Raw genomic sequence first — 22,146 nt, 5'->3', positions numbered from 1 at the left:
TTTGAAACCATTAGTGAAAAGGCCAGACCTCAGGGGTATCTGAGGCACGCTTGAAACACAAGAGTCAGGGTGGCTTCTGGGTAATACCAGATGGCTAGGCCTCAGACTGACGAAGCCTCTTGGACGAGGGGCGAAACGTTTCTTTTTAACAAAAAAAACGAAGTCCAGATGACATGATTCAACCTTTTTTGTTGTTATATACCTGGATGACTGAGAAAACAAACTTTGTGTTTTTGAAACCATTAGTGAAAAGGCCAGACCTCAGGGGTATCTGAGGCAGGCTTGAAACACAAGAGTCAGGGTGGCTTCTGGGTAATACCAGATGGCTAGGCCTCAGACTGACGAAGCCTCTTGGACGAGGGGCGAAACGTTTCTTTTTAACAAAAAAAACGAAGTCCAGATGACAAGGACTGAAGAGTTGGGCCAAGAAAGCATTCCAAGGAAAATGGAAACACGCAAACAAGAAAGCGTGCAAGTAGGAACTAAACAAGAGGTCGCTGGACACATCGCTGGGAGTCATAGCAGGAAAAGAAAAGGTAAAGAACCTCTGAGAAAAACAATAAAAAGCCCAAATCACTTCTGGAAGAGAATAGGGCACGTAAAGCAAGTCATGCCTATTGAAACATGTCATGTTAAAACTAGGGCAATAGCAGCCTTACCAATGTGGAAGTATAAAGTTAACGCCCTAGATATTCAGAGTGACCATACAAGTGAAGAAGAAGTACAGAATTTGTTGTTTCAAGCACCCGGAACTGAAATATATAAGCCGGCCCTGCTTGTAAGAGGCCAAGTGGTGGAATTGGACAGACCAAAAAAGGACTTTTCAAATTTCCTAGCAAAAACAAGAAATTATTATAATTCACATCTGCAAACATTTAGAGAAGCAGACCTCACAAAGGCTAGTGTTGGATTTAATATGTTATACCTTTTTATAATTCCTATCAAGCACTCAAATGTCATGTCATATAAAATGTGTGCGTGTCTTTCTTCCAGGGTTGAACTATGTTTATAGAAAATGTTTGCTAATTCTAACTAGTTGACCTTTAAATATAATCTCATAGGAGCTAAGGATAATTTTACAAGTTCACATTTGATAGATTACAAGCAATCAAATCAGGCCTTTCAGAACCTTTCAGAACAGATTAGAGCAGACTGATTAACATAAATAAAGCTAGAACACATCTCTTTAATTTAGACAATATAGTTTGACTAAGTAAAATCAAATTAAAAGTATAAAAATGATCCAAATAAAAAACACAAACATGAGTTAGATAATAATAATTAAGTTATTAATTATTCCTAGAAATAAACAACTTGATTTCTAATCAGTTGGTATCACTAAGGTATAATCAAGTTAAACAAACAGTGTTAACAGTTTAAACGCAGACAAGGAAACTAAGATGAATCTGCCTTAAAAACAGAATCACCAGGCCTTCAACAGATATTGAATTAACACCCATGAGGTAGGTAATAATTAATAGTTATTAATTATTACGTATAAACAATTTAGACACGAATCATTTTGTATCCCTAAAGTATAATAGCAAGTTAAACTTTAAACAAAAGCCGATTTCGGTGTACCAAAACTTATCTGAAATATAGACGTTAACGTCCTTGAGGGGGCGGGCTAAGAGTCGTAACCACAGCAACAGAAGCTGAACCAATCAGGAAGCTAGCCTTCTCAAACGGGGATAAAAGGCCGGAAATGACACACGCCCACCAAGCATTTCCGGTAGGACCGCGCGGCGACGGTTCGTTCTTAATGCTCCATTTATATGCATATATCTTATTAATGCAATTGTTTGTCTCTGAATATCTGTAACCCATGTTTTGTCAAATAAATCTTTTATACCAAGGGCGACGCCTCAGCCGTCTTGAACACGATGTGGTAATCCAGCCACAACACTAGCCACAGAATTTCTGGCCTAACCCTGTGGAGTGATAACTTAAACTTCCCATATAACCCTAGCCCGATGGGAACACAATGGATCTTTAATATGATCCAGTTGGAAATAAAGAATAAGCTAGTTACACTCAAATGGGGCCCAAACTATGAAGAACCTCACCAAACAGAGTACTGTGAGATCTCTCTGGGAGAACTAATAATCTGGGCCACAAGCCCAACATTGAGAACCAAAATCAACAAGAGAATAGCAGAACCAGAACGAGTGGTGATTGAAAACGCTCAGTTACCCCTAAAAATGTTGTATGACCGAGTCCTAACTCCCCTCGACAAGTGGAATTCACATCCCGTATGAGCGGCAAACAGAATAAAAGTATCTTACAGAGGACACCCGCTGATCAGCCTGACAACAGCGCTGACGGAGATGGGAGATGCCTATGACCAACATAAGGCCGCAAGAGAGGAGCTGGTAGGGCGAGTGATAGGAGAAGCATTGGAAAGATACGGTGATTGGGACGAGATAATTAACTATCTCGGTGATCAGCTTGAGCCAATGGAGGGACCCCTAGGAGAACCTTCCGAATGGTCGGTCAGACAATGGAAGTGGGTGTGGCGAGGATTACAACCAGACTTGCACCACCCCTCACTGCTCAGCGTAGAGCTTTATAAAGGACAAATAACAAACAGAGATCCCAGAGAATCTGGATCCAAGCAGCCCACGTATCCGGCCTACCTGAAGACAAGATACCCTACGCGAGCATGTCTGATTGCACCCTCACCAGGAGCTAGGGTTGTTATAGATAAACCGATACGACCGGATATCCGGTTTGACAAGCTAGCGATATGGTTGTGTCGGTAGCAGCCGTATAAATCGACAGCAACCAGCCACAAATGCTGAGATGAACCGGTTGAAGAGACATGAACCGGGTATCGCGAGACTAGCTCGGTTGACAGTGCGTTTATAAAACAACGCGAGAGTCGGAAATGCCCGCGAAGCTATTCTCACGCATGCTCCGTAGCTCACCAAGACAACGAGAATGGATGTAAATAGTAGCAGCGTTAGCGGGTCACCGAGAAAGATTTTCAATACAGCAGCCAGACAAAAGTCTAAAGTGTGGAACGTTTTCGGGTTTTACAAGAAGGACGGAAAACTCAACAAAAACCACGCTATTTGTAAGCTATGCAGAGCACCTCTGAAGTACACTGGTAGCACAACAAACCTTGATCAACATGCAACGAGAAAACACAGAGAGGAGTATGGCGAACTTCTCAAGCCCCATAACAACGAGCAGGAGCAGGCAGCTGCCACACAGAGAGCGACGGGTAACGTTATCACTAAATTTTACGGGCAACTCGGCGACAGTTCATCACGAGCTAAGGATATAACGGCATCAATAACCCGTTTCATAGCTAAGGGCTTATGGCCGTACAATATAGTGGAGGGGGAAGGATTTCAGGATTTGATTCATACGTTAGAGCCCAGATATAAGATTCCGTCCCGGCAGCATATCACAAACACATGCATGCCAGCGTTGTATGCCCAAGTGAAGAGCCAAGTTGAAAAAGAATTGGCACATGCAGAGCGAGTTGCTATTACAACCGATGCCTGGACGTCATGCTCCACTGAGTCTTATGTGACCATCACTGTCCACTACATCTCTCCAGACTGGAAGTTAAATGTGCATGTGTTGCAAACCAGGGCATTCAAAGGATCCCACACTGGGAAAAACATTGGTGCTCTGCTAAAACAGGCATGTGTTGACTGGAACCTTCTTGATAAAGATCCAGCCCTGGTGACAGACAATGCCACAAACATGGTATTAGCTGGAGTGGAAGCAGAGATGACCCCTCACCTCATGTGCTTTGCACACACTATTAATCTCGCCACACAGAAAGCCTTTAAAGTTGACACAGTAGCAAGGTTGCTGGGGAGAGTGAGGAAAGCCGTTGCCTTTTTTCATCGTAGTGTGAGGGCAGCAGAAATCCTTCAAGAGATACAGAAACAACTAGCCTTGCCTTCCCACAAACTCATCCAAGATGTATCCACGCGGTGGAATAGCTCCCATGACATGCTTGAACGCTTTTTTGAGCAACATCCTGCGATTTCTGCAGCACTCATGTCCAGGGACCTCAGAAAAGGAGAAGAGGTGAATACTCTCAAGGACAAAGACTTCTGCGACATTGAAGACATTGTCAAACTGATAGCGCCGGTCAAACTTGTGACTACCAGCATGTCTGAAGACAAGCGACCCACACTCTCAATGATTCTTCCTGTAAAAGCAAAGCTTAAAAAGAACTTTGAACCATCAGATGAAGACTCAGTGTTAATCAGAGAGATGAAGCAGGCGTTCAAGAATGACTTGGAGAAACGCTACACAGGCCTTGAACATCTCTTCCACACTGCAGCAGCTCTGGACCCCCGTTTTAAGTCCCTGCCCTTCCTCAGTAACCATGATGCAGAGAGGACATTCACAAGCATATCAGCAGAAGCAGCATCCCTGCATCACAAGGTAAATCCCCCAACACACTGACAAAATACATATTACAGTACATTCAGTTACAGTCTGGTGTGTTTTGTTGCTGTCATTAGATATATTCTGACTACTGTTTATTTGATTCTTTACACTGCATTTAACCATACTGTACACTAAATGTTATTTCATGTTTTATTTCTAGGTAACGGGGGGTTCAGTTCAGAGAGGTCCAGTGCAGACTGATCCATGTCAGAGTGAACCTGCAAATGGAGATCCGGACGTCTGCATTGATGTACCCCAGACCCAAGATGAGCATAAAGGTTTGTGTGTTTTATAACTTGTGATCAAGAACGAGAAGACTTTGTCTTAAACTTGTGCTGCAGTCATAGTATCAGTATAAAACACATTCACTATAATAAGAGGATCTGCATGCAAAGAAAGAGTTAAATAATAATGATGATGATAATGATACATATTTTACATATGTACACGAGTCCTTACATAAATAAATTCTGAACATCAAATGAAGATTTATACATAAAATGGTAGTCAATTAAAAAACTTCATGGCAAACATAGCCAGTAATATATGGTACTTGTTTTCTATTTCAGATGATAAACCTCCTTGTAAAAAGAAGAACGTCAGCCTGGACCAGCTGTTGGGAGAAGACTTTCAAGTAAGGACGGCATCTAGATCTGTGAGGGACCAGGCCAATGAAGAAGTCAAGAGGTACAGAGAGCGTGATCCTTTGCCCCTGAAAAAAAACCCACTACAGTGGTGGAAAGAGCAACAGGACTTGCCACTGCTGTCATCTATGGCTAAAATGTATCTGTGCATACCGGCCACCAGTGTGGCATCTGAGAGAGTTTTCAGCACTGCAGGAGATATTGTTTCCACAAAACGCAGTCTACTCAAACATGAGCATGTGGATCAGCTGATTTTCCTTAAGAAAAATCTGCCGCAAAAAAAAGATGAGGACAGTGATTATGACGAATAAAAATATAGGTAAACATACAAACATAAGGAAGTGAACTACTTCACTGTGTTTGAGTTCAGATTTAACCTGACGTGAATGTAGAAATGCAGGACATTACTTTTGTTTAGACTACCTCACCAGGTCAGAAAGCTGCAGTTTGATTTCTTTTATACATGTAATCGGCACTTTGACTGTTGATATGTGCTGCTGATTATCCATGCTGCTGATCTGATCTCATGCTGCTGTTTAAATGACATGATGTTATATTAATCTGTGCCCACCTGCTCACACAAACTCATGTTCGTGCTGCTGTTGTTAGGCGTACTGTTCTTGCATTATGTTTTTGTATTATTAAGTTCAAGTTCAAGTTGTGTTTATTTGTCATATGCAAGGTTAACACAATGAAATGTTCAGGATGAGAAGAACCGATTTGACTTGCTAAAAAACAAAAAACAAGCAAACAAGAAATACTAAAGCATGCAATAAGGGTACAAAATAAACTACCAAAAAGTGAAAAAGTAATTATAATATTTACAAAGTTTCTGAAGAGAAAAATGGTAAACAACATTGTAGAATTTTTACAGTGAAGCAGAATGAATTTGTGTGAATAAGTATTTCAAGGTAGTAATGTAATATAAGCTAAAATGCACATGATATATATTGCACATAACTACCAAACTACGCAGGGTATGTGACAGGTTATTGCACAGGTGCTTTGTGCTTACTGTAGCTTATTCCTATTTTTTTTTTTTTTTATTACATGCTGCTGTAATCATTTGTGCATTTTATAATTTTTCTTTATTTTCTCATTTTATACTGATCCCATCAAACAAAGAAATATTCTTTTAGCTGGTCTTTTTAGGTCCATGTCTAAAAATAAACACATTTGACATGTGATTCTGTTGTTTGGCTTTTTACTTTATTTTTGCCAGTGCCTTACTGCACGCTTTTAGATATGATATATGTAAACTTTTACAAATTTAAAAATAATGTAAGAATGTCACATTTATAGAAATGGCCCTTTTTGTTCATAATTAATATTTGTCTACATTCAACAAATGTTAAACTGTAGAATTATATAAAGTTGAATCGAATCGAACCGAATCGCTCTTCCACTGTATCGAATCGAATCAAATCGTTCTGTTTTTAAAATAAATCGTTTTTGAATCGAATCGTAACCTTTGTATCTAGATGCGAATCGAATCGTCTATCACACAGAGATGTACAACCCTACCAGGAGCTCTGTAAGTAAGGAAGATATTATAGACACAAAACCCCTTAGTGCTGGAGTAACCAATGTACTGATCCAATGTAAACAAACTGGTTCAACAATACCAGCCTTAAAAACTGCAGATGTCATAATATGGCTCGACAAACTGGAATTTGACTTCTCCAAATGGAACAACCACACAAGAAACTATTTCTACTCCAATCGCCAGTACAAGAGAAGACCTCACCTGGAGGAACCCCAAAAGGAATAACGTTCAAAGCAAGTGGATCTCCCCGGATACAAACCCCAACTCCAACCTTGCCCCTCAACGTCCCCATGGATATTTAACGTAGTCTACTTGACCCTATGGGGAAAGGAAATAAAGCTCAGATGGGGGCCTAATTACAATGAGCCATACCAGAGCCGATTTTTCGAAATCTCGATAGGAGGGATAATAATTTGGAGCACAAGCCCACAAATGGTAGAGGCTATCACAAGAAGAATGAGAAACCCAAAACGGTACGTGATCGAAAATCAAAACCTACTTATAAGAATTGAGAGGCATCGGATAACCGAACGATTTCACACACACTGGCCTTGGACAGGAAAGGGTTATGTAGTACACGTCCTATACCAGGAAAGTCCCCTGATAACGCAAATAAAGGCATTAGCAGACACGGCCGTACCAACCTTCCCAATGAACATGAAACATGGCCCTATCACGTTTCCATATCAACCCGAACGCAAACTTAAAAAATGGCTAGTAATGCAATGGAAATGGGTGTGGAAAGGACTACAACCAGGGCTGCCACACCCTTCTCCTTTATACATGGAGCTCCTTAAAGGACGAGTGTCAACAGCCCGCAGGCACTCAAGGCAAAAACCTCGAGCAAGAAGGAGCAAAAGGCCCTCTCAAAATGATTCAACTGAAAAACAGAAACTCCAACAGTGATGATTCAAGCAGCGATGAAAGCGATGATGAAGCAACCCCAAACCGACCTAAGGACCGTCTAAGGATTACGATTTTGGATAAAGCAACCTGCCTACGAACCCTGCTGCGGGGATTCGTAGTGTTAATAGGCTTAGAAATGTTGTTGGTTATCTAATACCTAGCCGGAGTCAGACCCTGGAGCCTGACACATGTGACAGTTGCCCATGGAAGATCAAAATATGCAAACATGACCTGTTGGAATGTCACCGCAAAGAATATTTTCCTGCCATGGAACCCGACAAAGAGCATCCAGAACCAAACGGCCACCTGGAAAAAAGTAAAGAGAGCAGGTCATCAGGCCTGGATGAACAGGCTGAAAGTCACCGCAGGATGGAGCTCGGCTTTAATGGCCGAGAACCTAACCGTAGCTAACTATTCCACTGAACCAGAACCTAACGGACCCAATTGGGTCGTCACGAATCTAATGATACTGCCTGATGGAAGGATCATCTGGATAGCAGTCTTGCATGATCGAATCGAACGAACAACAAGATGTAATTGGATACAACCTCAGGATGAACCCCCCGAGTGGCACTGCGATTGGAGCTGTCGACCGTTAATTGGATTAAGGCGTCAAGGCTATTGGGACCACAAAGTAATTTTTCTGGCCCCACCTAAAAACGACAGCTGCCAAGCGATACTCCCTCGTTGGGAATTCTGGGGTAGTATCCACTTAGATTGTGACCTAATTCCCCCTCTCGTTCGAAGAAATCACACAGCCAAATATCTGAATTCGACCAAAAATAAGGTAATCCACACAGTAAAACATGAAAAGAAGCTCAGAATCAATGCTACAGACTGGGAATCTAACAGGCGACCTACACAACCTCCCGGAACAGCAGCTAAGGTTAAAACGATGTGGGTAGAACTACACGAAGTAATAGATGGAAAGATCGCTAGACCAGACCTGAAACAGCAATGTATAAAAACTAAATTGAATAGGCTCCCGTTTTGTTATTGGAACCTATATACCGAATGTACCACTCAAAATTATCTACCCATAACTCCAGTACAGAACCAGCGTTACTATTACTGGAGCTGGGCAGCCATATTCCACCCTACTAATGCCTGGCATGAAGATTGGTTGAATATGACATTACCATGGGTCTGGATTGAGCCTAGGCTGCCTCACTTCGAAGGTGACTTCATGGAGGGGTATGCCAGGACTCATGAAAGCCTCATGGGACCGTATTATACGGACATGTATGTACAAAAACTACCAAAACCAGATGAGCTTCTCAGTCCACCTAAGGGTGATTTTGACAAAATAGATAAGTGTGTGGCTGAACAAATTTTTCTTAGCCTTAACAACTCAGTGTGGGAGAGTAATGGGGCGTTGCCCAGATGTAGATTATGGGAGACAGAGGTCGCCGTCATGTCCACTTGGCGATATGACTGCACAGAATTACATAGACAAAAAACGGTTAAAATCTTGCTCCAAGCTTGGCATGAATATCATCACCGAGATGACTCTAGAACATGGTGGGGGTTTCAGGAAGAAGAAATTAGAGAATGGGTAGCCCCGTGTTTGCAACTTTCTAATAACTACTGGATTAAGTATCAGTATTTGGCCACGGTCTATTCTAAAGAGCAAGACATATGGGCAAGTGCCCTGTATAGACCAGATAGGTATGTTAGTCCCAGAACATGGCACATGACTTGTGATAAGGCAAAAACACAATGTGTCATTAAATTAGCCCGAAGACCTTGTGGTATGATACCAGGATGGAAAAGCTACCGTGAGAGTTATTATGGGACTGAATATACCATGCACGCAGCTAAGGTAGTGTGGAAAAAACATAACGGCAAGTGGAAAAGATCGGTACCCGAGGGCACCTGCGCAGATAAGATATTAGGACATCAGCTTCACGCCAGGAAACAAATTCAAGGAGTAATAGTCCCCTTTGTCTCAGATTCAATGATAGCTTTGGTTGAAGGCCACGCAGTAAGACGCAGCTTATGTTTAGGCGATGAGATAAATGGCTATGAGTGGGTAGGCCCAAATAAAATCTACTCGAATCTCACATGCCAGTATCCAGAGGAAAGCTGGAAAAAATGTGGCGCACATGAAGATGAACACACTTGCGCATGGTATGAGACAGTTAGTTATATAGTAGGCTGAAAAGTCACAGACGTAGTGAAGGGCGTAGGAGAAGTGATCAGAGAAGGTGGAGAAACTGTTGAAGGGTGGATAGTTAGTATCTTCCTTAAAATATGGCCTTATTTGTTAAGCTTGGTCGGAGTGATGGCTGTTGCCTTATTAGGACGTGTATTCTTGCAGGAATGCCTCAGAGCTGGGTGCCGCCCATGGAGGAGGGGCAATAGGCCACCCCCACCAGAGCAGGGTGCAGCTCAGCTTTAAATTAGACAGACAGGGAAGTGGCTTCCCTCTTACCCCGGGGGTAGCAAAGAGCGAGGATCAGGACAGAAGCAATTTATAATTCTTATGGACAACCAAGACGACTGCAAGTCTTGTACCCCAACAACCGATGTGAGTATTATGGATTGAGAGACAGAAGTTACCGTAACCCCCAATCTTACCATTTGGTCAGAATGTCCAGCCTATTTTAATGGGAGCAATATAGAATACTTTTTAACGATGGTTGCATGGATGTGCTACTGCCACACAGGAGACTGGAGTAAGGAACGATTGATAAGATTTCCAGTAGCAGTCCAGACGTACGCTAGAGTGATCGTATCCCACGTGATACTCAGAAGACCTGAGATATCACCTCATTTCTTTGTCACCTATCTGTTAGGAAGAATTAAACTCACCTATCTGCAAAAGATCATAATTTCAGCATGGCTGATAGAAGATTCCATAGTGATAAGCCTTGAGTGTGCGGCAGCACTTACTCCTGTGCCAATACCAGTCACAAGCTGTGGAGATACCGCCGGGAGAATAGTAGCAACTATAGTCGAAGGGACGGTAGCCGTCACAGTGTTGACAAATATGCTATATCAGATAGTATCCCTGCAACCACAGAACAGACGTAAATGGATCGAAAAATTAGCCGTCTTAATTGGATGGAGTCTGGTCTGGGGAATATGTGCAGTGGCCTATTGGGCCAGCCTCTGCACCACAATGCCTATAGTGGTATGGATGATGACCTATGCCGCTATCTTTAAACCGAGACCTGATCCAGCTCCCCTTGCACCGGAGGGCAGCGAAGGCTGCAGAATCTCAGGAGGGTGAAAAGAAATGCCAATCCAAAGATGAAGGAACAAGCATAATCAAGTAACCAACAACAGCTTTACCCCTCCCCGCTCACGCTATTTTTTTATTAATTTTGATTGATTTAGTTAAAATTTAGTTAAAATGTTTATTCTCTTTTTGTTTTTAATTTTACTATTGAATCCTGTAAACTCGAGGTATCATCGGTTTGGGAAAGGCTCAATGGATAGCTGATGGCCTGTATAGGCCCAGCAATACGAAGTTGAGTGTTTCAAAAACACGATGAGGACCGAGAGTAAAAACAGACCTTGATTTCAGTATTACTGCCTTGCCACGTTATATTACATGTACTCTCTTTCTAGAAGGCATAAGGAGCAGAATGACGACGCTGTTCTACATCCTGATCGCAGCGACCGTCTACAACAACTGGGCGTTCGCTTTCACAGTCCCGGACAAAATCGTAGTAACAACAAAAAACAGAGAGATCATCCTCTGCCACTGCGAAGAGGAAGTGTACGACCTTCAGCAGATCAACAGAATTAAAGATACACCTTGTGGTGACGTATGCAAGATCAAGATAACAGAAACTAGAGGGCAGGAAAGATCCATAAGAGTTACATATAGGGAATACGGCATCTCCAACACCTCAGGGTTGATGCTACCTGGGTACTGTGATTGGAAAACAGTAATAACAACCCAACAAATAAACCAATTGGAAGAGTGGGAGAAATTCATTACCCGTACTTATTGTGGGATCACCAGACGACAGGGTAGAGTCACCCTTTATCAGTTTAAGAAAACCTTACTCTAAAAAGTAGTTAAGGGAATAAGTTTTAGACCAAAGTCACAACAGTCACCATACAGGCTCAGCACCCTGACATCTTGACAGCGGCAGAACCTTTAACGGTCTGCTGCTATTGCCTTCTAGGGCTGGAAAAGACCCGTTTCCTATGGGCAGTGGGTCCAACCTGGTGGTGCCAAGGCTGTCACTCTAAGGTAGTGATCGCGACAGAGGTGCATGGCATTCTGGTCTCAGATGAGCCCAGAAGTCTCCCTCAAGTGTCTGCAGAAAAGTGCTGGGAGATGGAGAGCACCTGCAAGATCATATGGACATCAGCCGAGGGCTCTGACCCCTATATACCTACCGCAGTCATCCTCTCACGAGCCACATATTACCCAGTGATAGTAAAGCTCTGGGAAAACACCAACAAAGTGACCAGGCTTATAGCCCATCATTTAGCTACAGGGTTGCCTTTAGTCCACGGCCTATCTTTTAAGTTCATACAAGAACCATGTCCTCATCAATTTCGGCCACTTTAACAGCAGGATTGACAACTACCCCTCCGGTAATCTCCGTACCCACTGTAGCCTTGAGAGAGAGTAGAAGCGCCAGTGATAATATCTTTATGACCCCAACTGTGACAGCCAGCCAGCCCCAGGAACCAACCACTGACCCGCCCAACCCTTTATCAGCACAGCCCCAGTATGAGACCGAGCCCATGGAAGTGGAGATGACCCAAAGGTCACCCAAACTCTCATTAGGACACGGTACTCCAAGTTTCTTGGATACCTACCTAGAAGACTTCAGTAGGTACCTAAGTAGTGAGGCGAGCCAGTATGGACCCTTGAGTACCAATGGCACTGTTCTCACTGACCTAACCAGCCCAGCAGATTCTGAGCCCCCGGCCCTAACACCAGACGGGCTCCCCCTATCAGAAATAGGTGAATCTGAAGTATTGACGGTTGTCCCCCCTAAGCTGAATGTGCTCCGTGAAATGCCCAATCTAGTTGCAAAGATCCCACCAACCAAGGGGCAAATGGTCATAGAACCTATTACCCCTGTGGATTCACCGCTAATCGAAGAACCACCGACCATTCAGTCTGACAGATCGGCTGACCTACCAGGGGTCAACCTGCCTGGTCAAACCACTGACGAGGCCCAACAAGCCCGGGGGCCCAGGAAGCGAATGGCACCAGATGATGATCAGGCAGGACAGTTCACACCAAACACCGACCTGGACAACATGACGGTGGTTGACTCCTGGGAGGGAGAACAGTGCTCGGATACAGCAGACCTGGTGCCAAAAAGGAGAAGGATCTGACTTCAAGAAGGGGGTGTCGATAAACCTGGTGTCCAAATGATGAAGGAACAGACAACCAGCTTTAATGACGGTGAAGGCTGATCCATTCTCCTCCACAGCTGGGAGCAAAGGACTGAACTTCTGCTTTAAAAATCATCAATAGTAATCAAGCTAAATATAAAATGTGTAATCAAAAGTGTTTTACCAATAATCAACAAGTAATCAACTAATGATATGTAATGATTTATAAGAATTGTATAACCGATTGTATGATTTGTTTGTTATTGAAAAGTGTTGAAATGAAGCAACAGATCTGGACCTGATGTACCATAAACAAATCTGAGCATGCCTTAACTAAGAATAGTGGTCGGTTTATAACCCTTGTAAAGTATTGCAGGAGTTATTCTGAACTAATGATAAAAAGCATGTATGATTGAAAAAACATTATAGTGAGAGAACAAAGGGTCGTGTAAGTTCATCTCGACTCATCTCGTGGTGACGCACTTCTGAGCAAAAACAGGAAACATATGTGAATAACAAGTTCTGGAAAGTACCTAAACAAAGCACAAAACAGCTTTGTGGAAAGTACCCAGAAAACCGGTTAGGACCGGTTAAGATACAACAACAACAGTCACATACTGGAAAAAAGATGATGTAATTTTCCAAGAAAGAACCTCTAAACCCCTCCTTAAGAGGAGGAGGATAAAGGGGTCTTTAAATAGAGATCAAACTGATGAAACTTGGTCAAAGCTGAGTTGAAGAGCTGAGCAGAAGAGACTACAGGCAGAAGCAGCTCGGAGGATCAGAGGAGCCCAAAAGGAGTTGGATTTCACCAGTTTGAGACGAGGCTGGAATTTACTTCTCTTCTCGCTGAAACGGGATTGGATTTAAATCTTCACTTGTAACAACAGACTGGAGAGGTTTCATACTTCTAAAAGCTTGGCCTGGGCTCGTCCAAAGTTCTGATTTCTCTAATTTGGGATAGTTGCGTTTGCTTTGGGGTTGGCCTGTACTCCCCACCTGGGAGACTGGAAATATGCCTCTTATCATTACAGAGATTCTCTAAGGGTCATCTCAGAATCATGGTAAGCGGACTTCTCCGTTCATCTGCTCTAAATAAATTAATTCATCAGATTAGAAACATAGCATACAGGATAAATTTAAGAATATTAAACTGGGTACTAATGAGTTTTGCTCGGAGGTGTTTCTGGTTCATGAGAGAGTTGAGAGAGAACATCTTTTGGCTTGACGTGTGAAAAGTCTGAGTGAAGGTGGTGTTCACAAATCCTCAAGGGCTCTTGGGGATTAGAAGTCATCAGGAAGAAGTCATCACCTTACTTAGTGAAGAAAGTGTATCCTATGTAATCATGAAATTTAATCATTATAAAATTGTGCTTGATGCTGTACCCCTGCGAAAATTATTTATTAAAGCAAAACGTATAAACTTGGACTATTATTTCATCCTTATTGAACAAATACATGGTAAAGCTTGGTTCAACTTTAACATCACATAAATAGGAGGCTTTAAAAGGTTCCCTAGCCAGTGAGTGACAACACCATTGTGCCCGTTTCTAGGGCCCTAAAATTACCAGAACAGATAACAATTGCAAAGCTAAATTAAGAGGTGAGCGGCCATAACGTGAGTTTCTCTGGACCAGACGACCCAACCCTGCTGCTTGGAAGGTTCGAGGGAAAGAGTGAGATTAGGGTGTGACTCACGGATAGAAAGTCGTTAATTTTCTGGATGAATCACCTCGTCGCAGCCTTAAAGAGGCTACTTTAGAAAGCCGCAGGTAATACCACGGCGCTGAGGTTAGCTTCCGGACCCCTTGGAGGAGAGGTTGCAAGCAAAGCGCTTATCACTAATCCAGTGGTTACCTTTGCTTATCGGAGAGCACAACACAGTGTGTTGCTGTATTTGACCATTTTGAACCAATCTCTCTGTCTTCTTTAGACCAAGTCATGTGGAGCATGAAACCATCTGGTACCCCCCTTGATCTCCCCCCCCCCCCCCCCCCAACTACTAAAGGAGGTTTTTCCTACTCTGGGTCCTAATATTTTCACTATTGTGAATAGTAGTTTATCCTCATGGGTGGTGCCAAAAACCTTTAAGCATGCTACTGTTCAACCTCTGCTGAAAAAACCTAACCTTGACCCCTCAATCATATCCAACTACTGGCCTGTCTCCAGACTCCCATTTGTCTCAAAACTATTGGAAAAAAATAGAAATGCTTCCTAGAGGATCATGCAATCTTAGAGCTATTCCATTCTGGCTTTAAACCTCTCCACAGCACAAAAACTACCCTTCTGAAGGTTTTTAATGACATCTTCCCATTTACAGACGTTGGTGACTCTGTGTTGCTTGTCCTATTTGACCTTACAATGAGATCCTCATTTCTAGGCTGGAGCAGTGGGTGGGCATCACAGGGTCAGCCCTCAATTGGTTTAGATCCTACCAAGCTGACAGATCCTTTTGTGTCTCCAGCAGAGATTTTAGTTCAGCATCTGTAGCACTTAAATGGGGGGTACCGCAGGGTCCATCCTCGGTCCCCTTCTATTTTCTTTATGCCTGCTGATCAGCTGGTCTCTCAACAAAATTGATCAACTTCTCCCGACAGGAGTCAGGGTAAGGATGACCCTCTTATCTTTTTTTTTTTTTAAAAAACAGCGAGAGCACCCCATGCAAGTGAGGGCACACACCCAGCGAGCCCAGACTCCCCCGGTCCCACAGCACAGAGCCCCCCACACGAGAGCCCCCAATATACCCCACCCCAGTCACAGCCCCCCACAGCCCAGCCCCCCAGCCAAGCACCACGCCGCGGCCACCGCCAGGCAAGAAGACGCCCAGGTTGAGCCCGCCCGTCCCCTCCCTCAGACCCCCCCCCATCAACAGTCCCACCCCCCCACGGCACAGGCCCCAAAGCCCACCAACGCACCGAAGGCTCCAAGGCCAAGGCCGGGCGCCGGTGCACCCGCCGGCCCAAGACCTCGGCAACATACCCGTCAAGGCCCGAGACCCCCGGGCCAAGCCGGGAACCCCGCCCAGGAGTGATACCACACCAGAACCCACACCTGCGTCCACCCCAAACCCACCCAGGTACAGCCAGGTCACCAGGCCAGTAACCCATGTCCGCCGGTACAGACCGCCCAGAAGCCTGCATGCAGCCAGCACAGGCCATCACCCAGAACCACCAGAGCCACCTCCCCAGTTGGGCGCCACTGCTCCAGGCCCATGACCCCCCCCCCCCATGACCTCTTATCTAGACAATGGCTTGGGGGGGGGGGGGGCGCTCTGGACTATGCTACAACTTTCCCTTAAAAATTCAATGTCTTTACCAGCCTATATGTACATGTATAATGTTGTTTATGTTGCTTTGCTGTGGTAGGCTTTTGTTATGCCTCAAATTGTGCCCCGTCTAGGACACGCTGTGAGAGATCTTTTATATACCGTCTCTCCTCATGTTTTCTTTCCTTTTCTCATCTAAGCAAAATATTATTCTGAATAAGAATAAGAGGGCCACGCTAACTATTTATAGCCGCAGCTTCATGCACTCCGCCCATCTTTAAACAACTGTACGTACATATTCGCGTTGTATCTCGGTGCAAAGCCAATAAAGTTTATTTTGATTCTGATTCGGATTCACTAGGTGCTATTGTCTGGAAACACAACATGCCCTTTCACCTCTATGCCAATGACTGTCAAATTTACTTTCCCCTAAGACACAATGGTTCACACTCTATTCAATCTCTGCTTGACTCGGCTGACATCGGACACTGGATGATTTTAAATTTCTTACGCTTCAACGAGAAGAAATCTGAAGTCATGCTGTTCCCTCCCAATGACATGATCGTCAACCACTGCATTGACCTTTGCACTCTAGCCCCGTTAGAGAAACAAAGAGTCACTAATTTGGGAGTGATAATGGACCCTTCCTTGAAACTTAACAGTCATATAAACATGATTGTTAAATCCTGTTTTTTCCAGCTGAGGCGTCTTCCTAAGCTGAAGCCCATATTGTCCAAAAATAACCTGGAGACAGAAATACATTAATTCATTACATCCATACTCGATTACTGCATTACATGCAATTCACTCCTGTTTGGTATCAGTCAGACCTCCATTGCCAGACTACAACTGGTCCAGAATGCTTCAGCCTGATTTTTAACCAGTACAGGCAAAAGAGAGCACATTACACCAGTTTTGGCCTCCCTGCACTGGCTACAAGTTCACCTTGGAATCCGGTTTAAAATACTTTTGTATGTTTTTAAATCACTGAACAGTTCTGCCCCTCCTATCTCGCTGATCTGCTGCAGCCGTATGTCTCACTGCATTCTCTGAGGTCTGCGGACCAGCTGCTTCTCTCAGTTCCAGTAACCCATTTTAAGCACAGAGGTGACAGGACCTTCTCTGTTGCAGGCCCTAGACTATGGAATGAGTTACCTCTGCTTGTCAGACAGGCCCCCTCCCTCACAGTTTTTAAATCCCGCTTAAAAACCTACTACTATTCCCTTGCTTTCAACACTGTATGATCTGTGCTGAACCTGTATGCATCACACTGTGCTAATCATTATGTTATTATTCACTATTATTTTGTTTCTGTATTTTGATTTTACATTTTTTATGTGTTGCTGTGTGTTTTACCTGTTTGTTTCTGTTTGTACAGCACTTTGGTTGGCCTTGTTGCTGTTTAAAGTGCTCTAGAAATAAAATGGTATGGTATGCTATGGTACATTCCAGCAACATTCGATCTCTCTGACAGAATGTATCAATTTATTATAAGGGCCCCATTATTATCCACCTGACAATGGTCTTATTCTTCCTACAACTTCTTCTTTAATATCTTTATTGAATTTTTAGTTTATAGAACAAGCAAGTGATAATAAAACATTAGTTTTTCATTAAACAAGATAATCCCCAAAGTAAACAAATATTAAAACAAATTATAGAACTAAATGAAAAAAACTATATATGTATATATATATATATATATATATATATATATATATATATATATATATGTTGGGGTTTTTCTCTGTTGTCATTTTAAAATAGTTTCTATCTCATTATATAATGTTTTCACATGTACTGAACAAAAAGTTCATTTCTTAGGATTTAATCTTGTTGCTGTGTGTGTAAGTTCTGGAAAGCCTACTTTTATATCAAGTGAACGTTTTATCAAGAAACTATCTGTACAAGCTACATCTTCTGAAATGTTCTGACCGCCACCCTGATAAGATCTTTGTACATGTAAACCTGACCTGTTTTTAGGCCCACCTTTTCCATAATAAACACAGACTTAACCAGCAAAACGACAGAGTTCACTCTGACCTAGAATGACTCTCACTTTGCAAAGGTATTGAGCGCTAAAAACCCACCTCGCCGTGTTGTGTGAAATTATTATCTTTAAAGGTTAAACAGAAAATACCTATTATTTTGGAGCCGTGACCTCGGATTCTAACATACCTGCTTTGCTGGTGCAGCTTCAGTCGGACACTCTGAAAAACCCCTGCACAAGGTGAAACCAAAGCCCTGGTGGGTCTTCAATTCCCAGCCAGGCCAGTCTTACGTCCAGCACGAGCCTCACCAACAGCAGAGTGAAGGAAAACCGGATTTTCTTCACACAACAGCGACGTGAGTACTTTATCATATCATTTTGGTTTTTAAAACAGCGGAGACTATTTCTTGCACTATTAGTAAAAATGAGTCGAAACCTTTTCTGAATAAGTGAGATTCTAGGGTTAAGAGATTTACATTCCAAACAAGTAACATAAACCTTAATGATAAGTTAGATTTACAGTTTTACAAGCAAAAAGTGAGACCTTTTTCTGAATCAAGACCTTAAATTGACAAAAAAAAGAGTGAGATGCATAAGCCGAGACCCTTTTTTAAAAAAAAGAAAAAAATGGTGAGGCCCTGTCAAGATCTCTACAAAAACGAAAGAGTGAGACTCATAAGTCAGCAATATTCTAAAAATAGACACGTGCAAACTTCTGTCTGTCTGTGTGTATGTGTGGGAGGAAAAGCTGATCTCTGTGGCGAGTCCTCGAAAATCTGACAGTGTTTAGTTCACGGGACCCAAAACAAGTTTGTTTTAAAAAAAATTACATTTAGCAACTTCTTTCTTTTTTCTCTCCGTCTGTACGTTTTAACTGATTACTGTCCACTAATTTGTGTTCCTGATTTTTTTTCTCTTTATTTTGTTGCTAACACACGTTATGACCAGAGCTGTTACCCGACCTACAGCCAACTGTCTAAACGGAACCAACTGACACACACACACACCGCTGCGTTAAAACATACTAAAAATGTGCTAAAGAATAACAGTTTAATAATTATAAACAGTATTTTTGTGTAAAAGATAAACTAAAGTTTTTAGCAAACATACAGCTCGTTGAAAATTATGTAAATCAAATTTAAAACATTGATAAACATCGCGGCAGCACGGTGGCGCAACTGGTAGAGCTGCTGCCTCTCAGCGAGCAGGTCCTTGGTTCAAACCCCGGTCCAGGGGCCTTTCTGGGTTGCATGTTCTCTCCGTGCATGCGTGGGTTTTCTCCGGGTGCTCCGGTTTCCTCCCACAGACCAAAAACATGCATGTTAGGCTGATTGGTAACTCTAAATTGTCCGTATGTGTGTGTGAGAGAGTGAATGGTTGTTTGTCTCGTTTGTCTCTATGTGGCCCTGTGATGGACTTGCGACCCATCCAGGGTGTACCCCGCCCCTCGCACAGTGATTGCTGGACATGGGCACCAGTGACCCCCGTGACCCAAAATGGAATAAGCGGGTAAAGATAATGGATGGATGGATAAACATCGCATGCTACTAAAGTTGAAAAATAAAAGTGACAGATTTATGCAGCACCACAAATTGTATGTCACATAAAATTAAATCAAACCCACTACTAAAAAGCCAGTTATATAACTCACCCAGCATCTCCCCCTCTCAAAACGTCCCTCCAACGTCCCAAGACTTCCAAGATGGCGCCCGAGCTGGTGGCTTGCCGTTCACCTCTGTCCACTCTGTTTCTATTTTTGCTATTTTTATCATTTTTCTTCAATAAGATCAGCTCACTACTGGTGTATGATCGCCAGCAACTGCTCAATCTACAATTTTCCACCACTTATCTCGCCTCCTATGAACATTTTGATCGGGGTTCTGGGCCCCCACCTCTGCTGCTTGGGAACGTACCTGGGTATCTCCAGCGCGCGGCATTCATGCCTGCACGAAAACATCGCTCTCGTCGCCGTGGGAGACGTGCTGGCCGCCTCGTGAGGCTCAAAGCTAGCCTCGCTCGTTCCTCAGCTACAGCTGTCCACAGGAATGAGGTTTCAACACCTGGATGCTTCGCGGAGTCCTGCCTGCTGCAGAACATCGAGTCGGAGGCGTGCAGCGAGCGCGCGTGCAGCGAGCGCGCGTGCAGCGAGCGCGCGTGCAGCGAGCGCGCGTGCAGCGAGCGCGCGTGCAGCGAGCGCGCGTGCAGCGAGCGCGCACCCAGCTGCGGTGTTTCCAACCTTATCCAGCAAACCGAAACCAACCCGGGTCCAACAGCTGCACCATCTGCTGCCCCATCGGATCGTACCAACGACCCTGCTGTGTCCGGCGGCTCCCGGTTTCCGGCTGTTCGTCCCGGCTGCACTTTCTCCGGCTGGAGGAGGCGAGGACCCGACGTAAACAAACTGAAACCGCTGATCTGCGCCCCCAACTTCTCCCTCAGCTGCTGACCCAACAAGGTTTGCTCTCCTCAATGTGAGGTCTTTAACAAACAAAACCTTCATCATGAACGACTTTTTCTGCACAAATAATCTGGACTTCATGTTTCTGACGGAGACTTGGCTTCCTCCGGGTCCGGGTGAGTCAAGTGTGTTTTCTGAACTGGTGCCTGCTGATTGTAGTTTTATTAATTGCCCGAGGTCATCTGGAAGAGGTGGAGGAGTGTTGGCTGTTTTTAAGAAAATCTGGAAATGCAGACTGTTACAGACACCATCTTTTCAGACCTTTGAACTGCTGCATTTTGAACTGGGCCGCTCCAACCCCATGTTGATTGCGGTGCTTTATCGACCGCCCAAATCCTCCACAGGCTTTATCAGTGAACTGTCTGTCTTTCTCACTGCAATACTGTTAAAATACCACCGTGTGCTGATTCTAGGGGACTTCAATGTGCACGTCTGTTGCCTTGAAAAGCCGTTGGTTCAGGACTTTTTAAATCTGATCCACTCTTTAAACCTGGTGCAAAATGTTGTCGGCCCCACACACCATCAGGGTCACACTCTTGATATTGTTCTGTCTTGTGGTGTCTCTGTGCTAAATCTGGAAATTGGGGATGCTGTCATGTCTGATCACAAACCAATCTCATTTGTAATACCTCTTGCTCGTGTCTCTAAATCTCCCGCTCCACCCAGGACCTGTCGTATATTTAACCGTTCAACTGCTGCTCATTTTTCCTCTGCCTTTATTACCACTGCTGCTACAACACCTGAAACCTCTGCCTGTGTCGGTGCTCAGGAGCTGCTTAGTAACCACAATGTGACCTGCACTAAGATCTTGGATCTGGTGGCCCCACTAAAAGTCAGGAAACCAAGGAGAGCCCAGTACCCATGGATGAATGAGACCACCAGGGCAGCGAGACGCCTGTGTAGGAGAGCTGAGCGCAGGTGGAAAAAGGACCATCTCTAGGTTTCTTTCATTTTGCTCAAAACCTGTTTAAAAAATTACCAGAACACTGTCAAATCTGAAAAAAACAAATATTTCTCCCAACTCATCAACTCAAATAGACACAACCCCCGCGCCCTATTCACAACAGTAAATTCCATTCTAAATGTCCCTTCGTATTCATGTATGGAGGCCTCTGTTGACACCTGCAATGACTTCACTAAATTTTTTGTTAACAAAGTGGAGTTGATCAGGGCCTCCATCCCTCGCTCCTTAGTCGACCCATCAGCTTTTGTTTCGTGTCTGCTACTTTCAGGCAATTCAAACCAATCACACTCCCATTGTTAAACAAAGTTGCTGGTCACACGAAGCCATCAGGATCACCATTGGACCCCATCCCAGCAGCATTGTTCAAACAGGTTCTACCAGCGATTGGGCCTGCTGTTCTAACAATACTAAACAGTAGTATTGCTACAAGCGTGGTCCCAGAGGCATTCAAACATGCAGTAGTCACACTATTAATTAAGAAACCTGGTCTTGACCCTTCAGCCTGCTCAAATTACAGACCAATCTCATAACTCCCCCTTCTGTCCAAAACCCTGGAAAAAGTAGTTTTTACTCAGTTAAATCAGTTTTTAACAGAACAAAATCTTTGAGGTCTTTCAGTCTGGTTTCAAGCAGCTCCA

At 43.7% G+C, this 22,146-nt stretch overlaps 1 protein-coding gene across 1 annotated transcript; it reads left to right on the top strand.

Annotated features, from left to right (window-relative positions):
- The first annotated feature begins 4,020 nt into the window (after window positions 1-4,020).
- LOC119416534 (E3 SUMO-protein ligase ZBED1-like) lies at window positions 4,021-5,385 on the top strand. The gene is made up of 3 exons (XM_037683764.1): window positions 4,021-4,413; window positions 4,580-4,697; window positions 4,989-5,385. The coding sequence occupies exons 1-3, from the start codon at window positions 4,021-4,023 to the stop codon at window positions 5,372-5,374; spliced, it is 897 nt and encodes a 298-aa protein (XP_037539692.1). The 3' UTR covers window positions 5,375-5,385.
- The last annotated feature ends 16,761 nt before the right edge of the window (window positions 5,386-22,146 follow it).

Source organism: Nematolebias whitei, chromosome 10 (assembly GCF_014905685.2).
Source record: "Nematolebias whitei isolate Nwh7 chromosome 10, NemWhi1, whole genome shotgun sequence".
NCBI classification, from domain to species: Eukaryota; Metazoa; Chordata; class Actinopteri; order Cyprinodontiformes; family Rivulidae; genus Nematolebias; species Nematolebias whitei.
Note: the sequence above shows the minus strand (reverse complement) of the source record. Positions and strands in the feature narration are given on the sequence as shown.

What these genes read in the sequence shown, in the direction of transcription:
- LOC119416534 (XM_037683764.1), top strand. Translation starts at nt 4,021, where the DNA reads ATGTCCAGGGACCTCAGAAAAGGAGAAGAGGTGAATACTCTCAAGGAC. An exon ending in CAGCATCCCTGCATCACAAG is followed by an intron (nt 4,414 to 4,579) that starts GTAAATCCCCCA and finishes TTTTATTTCTAG; the next exon opens with GTAACGGGGGGTTCAGTTCA. An exon ending in GACCCAAGATGAGCATAAAG is followed by an intron (nt 4,698 to 4,988) that starts GTTTGTGTGTTT and finishes TTTCTATTTCAG; the next exon opens with ATGATAAACCTCCTTGTAAA.